This window comes from Echinops telfairi, unplaced genomic scaffold (assembly GCF_000313985.2).
Source record: "Echinops telfairi isolate 266 unplaced genomic scaffold, ASM31398v2 ScPeMD7_9;HRSCAF=40, whole genome shotgun sequence".
Classification (NCBI taxonomy): Eukaryota; Metazoa; Chordata; class Mammalia; order Afrosoricida; family Tenrecidae; genus Echinops; species Echinops telfairi.
The window spans coordinates 74138561-74150291 of record NW_022103906.1 but is presented as its reverse complement, the minus strand read 5'-3'; the positions used below and the strand labels follow the sequence as shown (position 1 = coordinate 74150291).

Sequence of the window (11731 nt, the reverse complement as noted above, 5' to 3'; positions counted from 1 at the left end):
GGGTGAGTTTGGCTGGGACCCTCGGGCCTGGGCGGCGCCGGGAGCCTAGCGGGCCTCACCTTCCCCTGGATGGACAGCGGCCGCCGCTTCGCCAAGGACCGGCTCACGGGTGAGGTCGTGCGGGCCCTCCAGCTTCTTTGCCCCATGCTTGCCTCGGGTTCACCTCTGATCCTTCTGCCCCAACCCCTTTCCTATGCTCCGCACTCAGCTCATCTCCCCGGATGGGATCTCTGGGTTGCCGGGCCGAGAGACGCTGGGGAGGGAGCGCCGTCGGGGCCAGCACCGCCACCGGCAGTCCCACGGGCCACGCCGCGTGCGCCCGAGGGCCGGGTGAAGTGGGCAGCTCGCTTTTCTTCCTTCCGTGCAGAGGGAGGCCCTTTTTGGTTTGGGGCCCTCCACTGCAGGGGTGCTGAGCGCGGAGCCGGAGCGACCGTGCTCTCTTCTCTGTCTCCCACCCCACCCCGCACCCCCTGTTCCTCGGTCCTCTCCGCAGCCGCGCTCTCTCCCTTCTCCGGGACGCGCCGCATCGGCCACCCCTACCAAAACCGGACGCCCCCGAAGCGGAAGAAGCCGCGCACGTCCTTCTCGCGCTCGCAGGTGCTGGAGCTGGAGCGGCGCTTCCTGCGCCAGAAGTACTTGGCTTCGGCGGAAAGGGCGGCGCTGGCCAAGGCCCTGCGCATGACTGACGCCCAGGTCAAGACCTGGTTCCAGAACAGGCGCACCAAGTGGCGGTGAGGCGCGCGCGGGCCGGGCCCAGGGCCGCGGGCGGGCTGGGGCTCCCCGCCGCACGGGCGGCCTCGCTGACCCCGGCTCTCCGCCCGCCCAGGCGCCAGACGGCCGAGGAGCGGGAGGCCGAGCGGCACCGCGCGGGCCGCCTGCTCCTGCACCTGCAGCAGGACGCGCTGCCGCGGCCCCTGCGGCCGCCGCTGCCCCCGGACCCGCTCTGTCTGCACAACTCGTCGCTCTTCGCGCTTCAGAACCTGCAGCCCTGGGCAGAGGACAACAAGGTGGCCTCCGTGTCTGGGCTCGCCTCGGTGGTGTGAGCGCCCCGAGCCGGACGCAGGCGCCTCCCGCTGCCTCGTGGCGGCGGAGCATCTGAGGAGCAGCGGGCCTGGAGGTTGTCCCTGAGGGCTCTTCGGCCACCTGCGGGCGCCCAGCCGACGTAGAGCCACCCTACCCGGCACCCTGGGCCTCGGCCTTTCCCGCCATTTCTCATTTAACCGCTAGCGCACGGGATGGAACTTGAGGCGCCAAGTAGGCGGGACCTGAAGGCTGGTAGCCAATGACGTGCCGGGAGGAGGGCGGGCTGGCCAATGGGAGGCTCGGGACTCTGCCGGGTGGGTGAGAAGGGCGCTCCGCTTTCTGCGCCTGAGCCGGACCGAGGCGCTGAACTCCGCGCCTCCGCTGCGCGGTTAGGAAACTGTGAAGGAAGGAGGACTCTGAGGACAGCGGAGGCATGAAGGAGACCCCACGCCGGAAAGCCTGAGACTGTCAGGAACCTGCAGGTTGTCTGGCCTTCCTCAACTGTAAAGTAATTGCTAAGGATTCCTTCCAGCAACAGAACTGATTCTGAGCCCCGTGTTTTCGAGTGTGTGCAGCCTGTTATGCACCAAACGGAAATCTCAAATCTCAGAAAACGCATCTGGCTCTGGCGCCCGCCAGGAGGGGAGGGGAGGGGAGGGAAGGACGAGGTGGGCCCCTTTAATGGGCCCAGTGGGATTAGGGTAACCAGGATTTGAATAGTGTGGAAGTGACAAGCCTTAGAGGTGCGTCCAAAGTAACTCCAGGGTGGGGAATGTAGAGAACCGGGAGGCAGTGATGCTGCTGGGTGGAGGGCGACAAGGGGACTGTAGGAAGATTGGAGCAAGAGGAACTCTGGGTAAAACTAGGTCCATCCTAGGCCTAGAGAGAATATATTCTGGGAAAGTGCCTATGATGCCAGGCTACCAACCCACGCATGCCGCTTCCACTCCAGCATCTGCACGTCCAGGGATCCCAGATGATCTATAAGAATCCATAAGGTGCTCGCCTAGGGGAGCTCTAAGATTCATCCCAGGACCCTGTTAAACCGATTGTGACTCCGTATGACTGGGTCGAAATGGAAATGCACATTCTCCGACAGAGGTGAAGCCAGACAGGTTCAAAGCCGGGCTTTGGCAGAGGTGAGGGTAAGTGTGAGGGTGGAGCTAGATGGAATAAGAACCATCTCCAGTGAGGCGGGAGCTCTGCGAGGACTCCCACCAAATCCTACAAATACACTGGCCTCTACTGGAGCGACCATGTTCACAGTTACAGAGCGAAAAGGGGCAAGTCACGGCCCGCTTCCAACTATAGAGACGTGCAGTCTCTGAAGTTGAGGGAAACTTCCTCGGGTGGGTGGGTCAGGGGCTGCTGGAAGGCTCCTGTTGGCAAGTTGACCTTGAGAAGCTAGGGCAATAGGCCTACAGGTTTAAAAAGCAGGACTGAAGTTGTATGAAGACGCAAGGGAACGTTTGGAATGCTTCCGTGGGTTTCTAGCGTGCCCTCATTTCTTTCTCCCCTGGACGCTGGAGCAGTGTGACAGAGGGAAGCGGGCTATCGACAGGGCCAAAGGCCAATTGCTGCCAAACTGTGTATCCTCTGTGGTAATGACAACGTGCAAAGGGTTGGCCAACAGTGGGGACCAGGCCGGTGGCAATGGCTAGAGGAGTTGGTCTTTGATTGTGCCATTTGTACCACATGGATGTTGGATATGGTGCCACAGAACCAGATGCAGATTTGGTGCTGTAGAAATGTCTTTTATACAGCAGCACGGAGCACAGGGTGAGTTTGGCTTAGGCCGGGGGAGGAAATAGCTAAGGAAAGGTACCTTATCCCATTCCTTCCACTTCCAGCCCACTCTTTCTTGGATTTGGGCTCCAGGATGTACACTTGCCCCTAAAGTTGGGACTTGTCAATCTGACTGCATCGGTGCTAGCCCAAGGGAGGATCTTGGGAGACGAGATCAGTGTGTCAGTCCCTAGGCAGGTCACTGCAGGACACAGGGGTCTCCGAGTTCCTGCGTGGAGGAGGACTCACTCCCTGCTGAAGAACCGGCCATTTCTTCCCTCAGTTGATACAGGAGGTCTCTGCTTTCACTAGGGGGTAGGTTCCTTAGGAAATATGGGGGTGCCAACTCCACCAGCCTGACAGAGAAGAGCAGAGAAGAATCTTTTTAAACAATCTTCCTATCCTGTGACATAGGCTCCTCAACTTCTCCCCTCCCCTCCCACAAGCCCTTCCCCTCTCTTTATCACGAGCCACAAAGATTCCCTCCTCTTGGCTCTCCAGCCATCACCTGGTCCCACAGCTCGAGAAACGTAGTGGCATAGGAAGTTGTCAGGGAACTTACAGCTGTGGGTGAATCTCAGAAACGATGGAAAGGCAGTTGTCTTTGGAAATGGAGAAACTGTGGTAAAGCACCCACAGTGGGGGTCTGGCTGGGGGCCTGCGGCCTCTGTAGCAGCAGTGTGGGGAGAGCTGCGCTACGTGCTTGTGGGTCAGGAGCAGGTAGTTTCCAGTTCCGTCTGTGTCTCGAGCCACCTCATTGGAAGGAAAAGAGTGAGAGGGTGAGTGAGGGAGAGGCAGACAGAGAAGAATAAAGACAGCTGAGCAGGAGGAAGGGCGGGGAGCGAGTCAGAAGTCCAGTGCTGGGGCGTCCCTACTGTATACCAAATGGCATTGCCATAGTCCTTTGTATCCCAACACCTCAAAGGAAAAGGCTTTCCTGGTTCCAAAGAACCCTTCAAACCACTCTTGGACCTCAATCTCAGAGATCTGTGACATGCCAGTATTCGCTTCCTGTGCCACGGCCCCCTTTCTCCCTCCCCACTAACCTGGAGGAAGTATCCCGACACCAGGGCTTTCTGAAGGTCTCTCCGGTTCTGCTCGGAGCCAAAGGCCGGCTGGGACAAGGGAAGTTCGATGTGGTGCATGAGTTCTCGGAGCTCTGCCCGAAGTTTTCGGGCTTGGCACAGCGCTGCCCAGCTTAGACCCCGAGCCTGGCACCAGGCCTCGTCTTCCCCATCTAGGAGAGGAAAGGGACCAGCTACAAATTAGGCTGAGACCCCGAAGAACCCGGCCTCTGGCTGCAGGCGCTCCTCCTCCTGTCTGCTGGTTGCACCCACTTCCCCTGGGTGAGGGAGACAGGATTCCACACGAGGGGGCACAGCAGGCCACTCACTCAGCGTGAAGGCTTCATACACCTGGATCAGAGAGCTGTGGTCACCATCTGTGTGCTCCAGGGCCCGACGTAGGGCCGCTTCTTCTGCACAGAGCGGAGGATGGGTAAACCCAGGGGCAGCTGGAAGCAGAAAAGAGCAGTGGTCATTTGTGGGGGCTCAGAAAGGGCAGCAGTGCCGTGTTTGGAGGAGGTGAAGCTCTGAAAAGGCAGAAGTCTCCCTCAGAGCTTTATCCAAAACATTGATAACTACTAGGAGCTGTGCACTTTACTAGACATTGGAGCTCAATCAATCAAGACCACCTCTGCCCTGAGAGCCAGCTTTGAAGTCTGGTGGAAGAGGGCAAGCACTAAGCAAACTTGATCAGCAGGATAGGTGTGTGTATGTGACCCTACAGGACAGGGCAGAGCTGCCTTTGTTTTGTTTCTGAGACTGTACTCTGTAGGGGAGTAGAAAGCCCCATCTTCCTCCCATGGAGCAGCTGGTGGTTTTGAACTGCTGACCTCAGGGTTAGCCCAATGCGTAACCACCATGTCATGTGGGCGCCCTTTGTTTGGACTATTCTGGTAGAGATCAGGAGTCAGATACATAAATGTATGACTCAGAAGGATAGTATTGCCAGAAAGGGATGTGTTTTAGTCGTAAGAGATGGGAGGGAGGGAGCATGTTGTGGGCAAGAACCAGCAGAGAAAAAAGACTAAAGGATGGGAGCAGATGAGACAGTTCGCCTTTCACCGGGCACAGCACTAGCCGGAGGAACTGTAAAATACCAACGGACAGTGGCAGCCAGGGCCAGAGGGAGGGCGTTTATACCAGTGAGCATGGCTGCAAGGGTGAGCATCTCATCCACACAGTCAAACTCGCAGGAGGCCAGGAGGGCTTTGGCCAGCTCTGGGGGCAGGGGGAACTCAGACAGGATGACTCCCAGGTCTGACAAGTCCCCGTCATCGTCCAGGGCAGCCAGATAGTCTAAGTCTTCCAGCGCCTGCATCAGCGCTTCGGGAGCTGGTGGGGAGACAGGGCTACTAGGGCCTGAGGCCTCAGGCAGGGTCCCCAGACTGCAGGACTTGGGTAGGAGGGATGCTCACCTGGCCGGTCCAGGAAGTGACACTCTCCTGGCTCTGCAATCTGTCGCCTTTTCAGTAGTAATAGCAGGGGGCTCAGCTTCTCCTCCCACACCCTAGGCTGGGGCAGTGGGGGCACCTCCTCTTGCTCTAGGAAGGACTTTGGATACAGGCGGATGCAGGATCCTGGGGGGACAAAGTCCTGGGGAAAGACTGCTGTAGACACCCCAGGGTTTGCGTGTTGGTGACTCTTCTCAGGCTGGCTCTCAGGGTACGGGAGCTTACCTGGTGGGGACCCTCTTGCCCGAAGCCGTCTGGCGTCTGCCTGACACTTGCTGATGGGTCTCAACACTTGGGACTCTGCTCGGATCTGAGGTTTGTAAACCTGTCACCCCCCCCAACCCCAACCAAGGTCAAGAGAGGCCATGGTGGGTCATTTCTGCCCTTATCTCCACACCCCTACATCTTGCTCACTCACACTTCGGAGCTCCCATCCCGAGTCAATGACGTGTCGGATGGAAGGCAGGGAGAAGGAGAAGTCAGCTAGCCAGTGAGTGACCACGACCTTTCGGACACTCAGGTCTGCATCCTCGTACACAGCCTGAGTGGCCTGACCGCAGCCGGGATGAAGGGGCAGCAACCGCAGGGGAGCCCCGGGGAGGTCCAAGGACCTCACTCCCCTGGACAAGGATTCACAGCACAGGGAGATTTCCTGGGGAAAGGGTGGGGCATTAAGACAGTTCTCACCTCTTGGGGTCACAAGCCCTTAAAAAAATGGCTGATAGTTTCACCCTGAAAAATATACATAAGCATAAAACTGGGAATGTTTTCATTTCAGGGGCTCACTGAACCACAGGTCTCTTCATGCCAGGGAATGAAAAGGAATGTGGTAGGACTGTGTACCCTGAGGTCTTTGAGATTTCCCTCAGGACCCCAACAACGTAAATACACCAGCCCCCCTCCCCCCAGGACGGGAAGGCAGCATACATGAGTAGCCCCTTATGTGACCCCTCCCCCCTTTTACCTCCTCACTGGGCAGGTACACTAGCACGTCACCTGGAGCCTCTTCTTGGCATAGCTCAAGCACAGCCTGGCAGGTGGCTTCCACCCGGTCAGCAGGGACAGTGTCCCTGTAGATGACGGTGGGACTCCCACAAGCCTCTCTGGGGACACGCACAATAGGGGGATTTCCCCAGAAGGCTCGGAGCTTGGGTTCAAGGGCGGGGTCAGTAATGACAACGACTCTGGGGTCCCCTGGGAGGTTCCCCAGCTTGGCATCTCGAAGCAGCCCCTGGAGTGCATCTGAGGCCACTGAACGCTCCTGGGCCTCATCCAACACCAGCACACCCCAAGTTCCAGTGCCCCGGGCTGAGGCCATCTCTTGCAGGAGCAACCTGTCCCAGCAGAACCTGGTGACATTGGTAACAAGCAGGAGTCAGAGGGGACACTGCCTGGCTCCAGAAGTCCAAAGGGGCTGCTGCTTCAGGGGACTTGGATTGGACACGGAAGGCCGGAAAAACTGGTTGACATCTTGAGCCTCTGGCCCTGTACTGTCCCACTCGGGGAACCCTTGTTCAAGACCCCTGAACCCTTGTTCAAGACCCCTGTAGCCCGAGTCTCTAGCTGGGCAAGCCAGCTTTTGTGCAGGTCTGAGGACGCTTGGGGGGAGTAAAAGGGCTCAACTCAGCAGTTATGCTCCCCCTGATTGGCAGTGAACCGGACAGAGAGGGGCTATGGTGAGCTGGCAGGGCGTGTTCAGAGGGGAGTTTGATTCGGTTGGGGTCAGGCCTGGAGGAGGCCCCACCTGAGCAGGGTGTCGGGCCCAGTGCAGTCCTCCTGGGGGGTGCTGTAGCCAATCTCCTGACCCAGGGTCAGATCCATCTCATCGGCAACTCGCTGAGCCAGGCTCAGTGCAGCCAGAGGGTAGGGCTGAGTGACAGCTACCTGGCCCTGCTGGAAGCCCCTGGCCAGCGCAAACTCTGCACACCATTGAGGGATCTGGGGTAAGGAAGGGCAGCCAGTTAGGGAGATGAAGGACTTCCGTGTTGGGGGAACTATTATGGTCAACTTGATCCCCTATATAAGGAGCCTCGTGGACCTTCACCAACCACCCTGGAGCCGAGCCAACCCATCTCCCTTTGCCTCCCCCTTCCCCATGGCCTCCCAGCCCACTACCCTTGCCCCAGGAAGGGCCAGGATCCCAGCCCTCCCTCCATCCACTCAGCATCCCCCCACCTGGGTGCTCTTGCCAGAGCCAGGCTCCCCAGACACCAGCACCACTCCGCAGGGGCTGCTCTCCAACTGCTCCAAGAAGGTGAAGCGAGCAGCCCAGATGGGCAAGGCTCGGCGCTGCTCAAGCAGCTTGTAGTAGCCGGAAGAGAAGGGGAGCCCATCAAAGGGGTTCACAGCCAGTTCGGACTCCCCAGGGCTTTGGCTGGACTCTTCTGCCAGCCCAAGGGGCTGTGAGGCCATGGTAACGTTTGGGAGGACCTACAGAAGGCAGGACGGCCAGTCAGGCCTCCCACTTGGTAGCTGCCCGCATCTTCCCACTGCAGCCCAGATCCCTCACCTGCCCGCTCAGGTGAGTATGCCCTGGAGCCCGTACTCCTCAACACTGCTTGCCCGCAGGGTAGAACCCCTAAGAACAAAGCTCCTCGCTAGGTCTCCAGTTCAGACGTATGGCAACCCTATACAAGAGTACCACCCCACCCAGGGTCTCCAAGTCTGTCATGTTCACTGAAGCCGACGGCCACGCTTTCCTCACAAGTAGCTGATAGGTTTGAACGGCTGACCTGAGTTAGCAGTCTGACACTTCACCAGGGAGTAACCAAGCTCCCTGCCACTGAATCGATCCCGGTGCGTGGCAACCCACAGGACAGAAGAGAACTAAGTGCTCCTTGGGGTTTCTGGCCTCACTTTTCTCTCACAGAGCTGCTAGGCTGGAACCACCAACCTTGTGCTTAGCAGCCCAGTGCTTAACCCACACGACCAGGGCTCCTTTTCTTCAAATGCAGGACCAGCTGAAGTGAACTACGTACCACCCCAGCATTAAAACCCTGCGACTAATACAGGGGACCCCCAGGGGCAGCACCACCAAAAGAATCCTGTATTCAAACCTGCTTGTCGCTGAGACGTGTCAAGGTGGCAGCCAGTTCCAGAAGCCACCCCTGGGGGACTGCCACCACCTCCAACGGCATAAAGTACAAAGGTAAATTCCGGCTCCACCCTGGTGTTGGGGAGGTGCCATCTGCTCCACCTTATCTTACTCAGGCAGGAGCCTATGGAAACCAGGCTCTAACCACCACACTGAGCATGTGTGAATCCCAAACAGGACGTGTACAATGAGTGAAGTGCATCTTGGGACTTGTAGTTCTGCAGGTGTCTGTGCACAAGCCTGGGGTAAACACAAGCAGCTGGGCTCCGGTTGCTGCTGTTTTCAGTCTAGTCAGCTCCTTAGCATAGCGTATCTCTGGGCCACAAGGTGACTCGACCTTCCATTCTGACCACCCCCTAGAAACTCACCAGGGTGCTTTCACCCTCCACCCCCACCCTCCCAGACGAGGAAAAGGAGGTGTTGAGGGGGCTCTTGAGACCCAAAGACACAACAGAGACCTTGAATGAAAACCCTGAATTTAATGTGACCTCGGGGGAGCCCCATCCCTCCCTCTACACCAGCCACCCATCCAGCCTGTTGTGAGGTGGGTGAGGGCTGCCCCAGCCTCCGTCCTGCGGCTCTGGGTGCCATCCTGTTGCTCTGAGCTCAGTCCGCCTCCTGGGCCTGCCTGTCTGTGAATCTCCTGTGGGACACGGAGGAAGACACTGTGCGGGCTGTTCCAGCTGCGCGCTGGAGTCCCTCCTGCAGCTCGCCCCTTCCGATGCGGTGTCCTCTAGCCTCCTCACCTTCTGGCATAGTCATAAAGTGCCTGCTTGCGCTCCTGCAGGCTCTCCTGCCGGGCCCAGGAGGATTTGGCAAATGTTAGGGCTGTGGGCTGAGGGGTCACCGGGCCAGAGCTGGGGAACTGAGGTGATCACAATGTCAGAAGGCGTGCGCGGTCATCATCATTAAACACGCATCGAGCGCCTACTTTGCAAGAGAGGCACCGTGCTAGCATCTCAGGATCGAAAAAGAGAGGTCAGGGCGAGGGAGCATGCGCGCTCCCTCTTCCCTCCCCCAGGTGTGGAGTTGACCCTCATGTCTGGGGTCTCACCTTGGGGGCAGAGGCAGTAGGAAGGGCCTGGGTTCCCTCAGGGATGTCTTCAGGCATGAAGGCTACCGCCCCCTCCAGCAGATTCGTGATGGTCAAGTCTACACAGCCAGTCCTGGCTGGGAAGAAGAGAAGACACAGAGGAAGATCTGCTCCTGTTCTCCCCTCAACCCACTCGTCTCTGGTGGGAGGCCACCCTTCCCCATACCCAGGTCTCTTTGGATGACGCCCAGTGGAACGTGGGGCAAAACCTCCTTGACTTGCTGCGCCAGAGTTGCCTGGTGAACATCGGCAGAAGGGCCCGGAGAGGGAGAGTAAGAAGACTGGGCTGCGGAGAGGAAATCGGAAACACAGTGAGTGAGCACAGCACTGGCACAGCACAGGGAGGCATACAGCAGAAGCACAGCCATGTGAACCGACCACACACCTGACCGGGGACGGATTCTGGGGTGTCTCTGTCGCTTCATGTGCTCGGCTTTGTCTGCTGGTGTGAGTCGTGTCCCTGTCTGGCCCAATTCCTTGGCCACCAGCTAGGGCGAATCGGAAGGGCAAAGGCATCAAGATCCCAGGCCTCCAGCCTTCTCCCATCTTCTTCTTCTTCAGAGAAATGCTAACCGCCACCCTGCGGGTGCACCCCATCACCTGTTGTACCCGGAGGGCAAACTCCTCATTCCCCTCCTGCCGCTGACGGTGAACAGGGCGGAGCCACCTGCAAAAACAACCCAGGGCCATGTTGGGGACAGAGGGTAGAAGCTGTCACCCCGCCACCCCCCCACCCCCCCACTCTTGCTACCTCTTCATGGAATGTGGTAGTGCGGGTGGGGAGACAAGATAGACTGTGGTGCCAACTTTGCTATGAGATCTGCTGGTGGAGGCAGATCCTGACCTTGAGCTGAGCTCAGCACCAAGAAAGTGATAGCGAGTACCTTACTTGATAGACCGTGAACGGAACGAAGAGTGACCACAGCAGTTCTGAGACCCAAGAGGCATCGGACACTGTCTGCGGGGAGGGCATGAAGTGAGGTCTGAGCCAAGGCCAGGGGTGGGGAACTTGCCTGCACCCCAAGCCCTAGATCCCTGGTCTAGGATGAACTCACCACGGAGACCAGGGGTCGTTGAACTCGCAGAGTAAGAGGCTGGACCACGTCCTGGATAGAAAAAGGCCAGGAACTAAAAGAAAAAGGAGAGGGTGGGGTGGGCGTCCACTCAGCAGCTCTTACTGGACAGTACAAGAAACTGTCAAATCGTATACCTACATACATGTGGTATAGGAGTCTTGGGGAAGGTTGTGGAGGGGGGGGCAAGAGTTGAAATCTCAAGGGTCCCCAAGCTTGACCATCACCCCAGTGGGAGTCCAATACCTTTGCTGACCCACCTGAAGTGCAGGAGGCCCTCCCGGCCGTTGGTCGCGGCCTCCTCCGGGAAGAGCAGTAGTGGGGTCGGGGGAAGTCTCGTGGACGAACAGAATCTCTTGAGGGACTCCACCAACTGCCCGCGCCCATCCATCTCCATGAAGCCCCGCGACCAGCACACAAAGCTGGGCGGACTATTGAGCAGGGGCTGGGAAGAGGCAGGAGAGGATAGCGGTGGGAAATGAGGGCGGCAGGCACGAAAGGCAGGGAGGTGGGGTTGGGGTAAGGGTCAGTATTTCGCAGTCCTCAGGGGAAGCCCACGTGGGCAGGGGAGGGGCAGAGGGCAGTCTTGCGCTCGGCTCGGGGAACCGCCCCCTCGGAGGGCAGTTTGCCTTCGCCCCCACTCACGGTGCTACAGCTGGTGAGCAGGTTGACTATGTTGTGATCGAAAGGTGTCACGTGGTTGGAAATGAGGACTCGGACGCGGTGATCCCGGAGCCCCGAATCCTCCTGCCGCGCCACGAGCCCCAGCACCGCACACATGGTCCGCACCACGAACCTGGAGACGCAGGCGGGGGTGACTGGGGGCCGGGGCGGCCCCCGACCCTCCCCGAGCGCCCGAGTCCGAACCTGCGGAGGACGCTGTCTGGCAGCGCGCAGCTGACCAGGAAGACGTGGACCCCGAGAAAGAGGCGCAGGACCAGGAGGCAGAACCCGACGGGCGCGTAGAGCAGCAGCGCGAGGAGTAGGAAGCCGTCACCCGGGAGCCTGTGGGCGAGAGGCAGGGTGGTCGGGGGCGCGGGAGCCGAGAGGGCGCGGGAGCCGGCCTCTTTCCTCCGGAGCGCTTACCGGTGCGCGTCAAAGAGCCGCTCCGGCCCCGGCGCCGGGGGAGGAGGTTCCATAGCAGCTGC

At 59.1% G+C, this 11731-nt stretch overlaps 3 protein-coding genes across 7 annotated transcripts in view; 1 reads left to right on the top strand and 2 right to left on the bottom strand.

Annotated features, from left to right (window-relative positions):
- TLX2 (T cell leukemia homeobox 2) overlaps nt 1-1043 on the top strand; it is a 1428-nt gene extending 385 nt beyond the window's left edge. Inside the window, exons 2-4 of the mRNA XM_030884569.1 lie at nt 14-109; nt 494-731; nt 827-1043. Coding sequence (XP_030740429.1) covers nt 14-109; nt 494-731; nt 827-1043 — 551 coding nt within the window. The remainder of the gene's footprint in view (nt 1-13; nt 110-493; nt 732-826) is intronic.
- A 1713-nt stretch (nt 1044-2756) lies between these two features.
- DQX1 (DEAQ-box RNA dependent ATPase 1) lies at nt 2757-7735 on the bottom strand. The gene is made up of 10 exons (XM_045286895.1): nt 7499-7735; nt 7068-7261; nt 6288-6672; nt 5742-5975; nt 5288-5648; nt 5013-5204; nt 4202-4321; nt 3855-4045; nt 3371-3561; nt 2757-3164 (listed from the first exon to the last, which is right to left on the bottom strand). Exons 1-10 carry the CDS (start codon nt 7733-7735, stop codon nt 3008-3010), a joined length of 2262 nt encoding a protein of 753 aa, XP_045142830.1. The 3' UTR covers nt 2757-3007.
- Nucleotides 7736-8876: 1141 nt separating this feature from the next.
- Nucleotides 8877-11725, bottom strand: AUP1 (AUP1 lipid droplet regulating VLDL assembly factor). Of its 5 annotated transcripts, none has more exons than XM_045286749.1 (12): nt 11670-11725; nt 11451-11588; nt 11229-11379; nt 10844-11028; nt 10566-10638; nt 10395-10468; nt 10111-10177; nt 9896-9998; nt 9677-9796; nt 9472-9587; nt 9164-9282; nt 8877-9082 (listed from the first exon to the last, which is right to left on the bottom strand). In XM_045286749.1, exons 1-12 carry the CDS (start codon nt 11720-11722, stop codon nt 8896-8898), a joined length of 1386 nt encoding a protein of 461 aa, XP_045142684.1. In that variant the 5' UTR covers nt 11723-11725; the 3' UTR covers nt 8877-8895. The 5 variants fall into 5 exon arrangements, with proteins under 5 accessions (XP_045142684.1, XP_004696169.1, XP_045142685.1 ...); XM_004696112.3 differs by having other exon boundaries at nt 8877-9060; XM_045286750.1 differs by having other exon boundaries at nt 9164-9210.
- Nucleotides 11726-11731: the final 6 nt, after the last annotated feature.

What these genes read in the sequence shown, in the direction of transcription:
- AUP1 (XM_045286749.1), bottom strand. Translation starts at nt 11,722, where the DNA reads ATGGAACCTCCTCCCCCGGCGCCGGGGCCGGAGCGGCTCTTTGACGCG. An exon ending in CGTCATCCAAAGAGACCTGG is followed by an intron (nt 9,588 to 9,676) that starts GTATGGGGAAGG and finishes TCTTCTTCCCAG; the next exon opens with CCAGGACTGGCTGTGTAGAC. An exon ending in CTACTGCCTCTGCCCCCAAG is followed by an intron (nt 9,283 to 9,471) that starts GTGAGACCCCAG and finishes TGATCACCTCAG; the next exon opens with TTCCCCAGCTCTGGCCCGGT.
- DQX1 (XM_045286895.1), bottom strand. Translation starts at nt 7,735, where the DNA reads ATGGCCTCACAGCCCCTTGGGCTGGCAGAAGAGTCCAGCCAAAGCCCT. An exon ending in GTATGAAGCCTTCACGCTGA is followed by an intron (nt 4,046 to 4,201) that starts GTGAGTGGCCTG and finishes TTCCTCTCCTAG; the next exon opens with ATGGGGAAGACGAGGCCTGG. An exon ending in TCTGAGATTCACCCACAGCT is followed by an intron (nt 3,165 to 3,370) that starts GTAAGTTCCCTG and finishes CTTCTCTGTCAG; the next exon opens with GCTGGTGGAGTTGGCACCCC.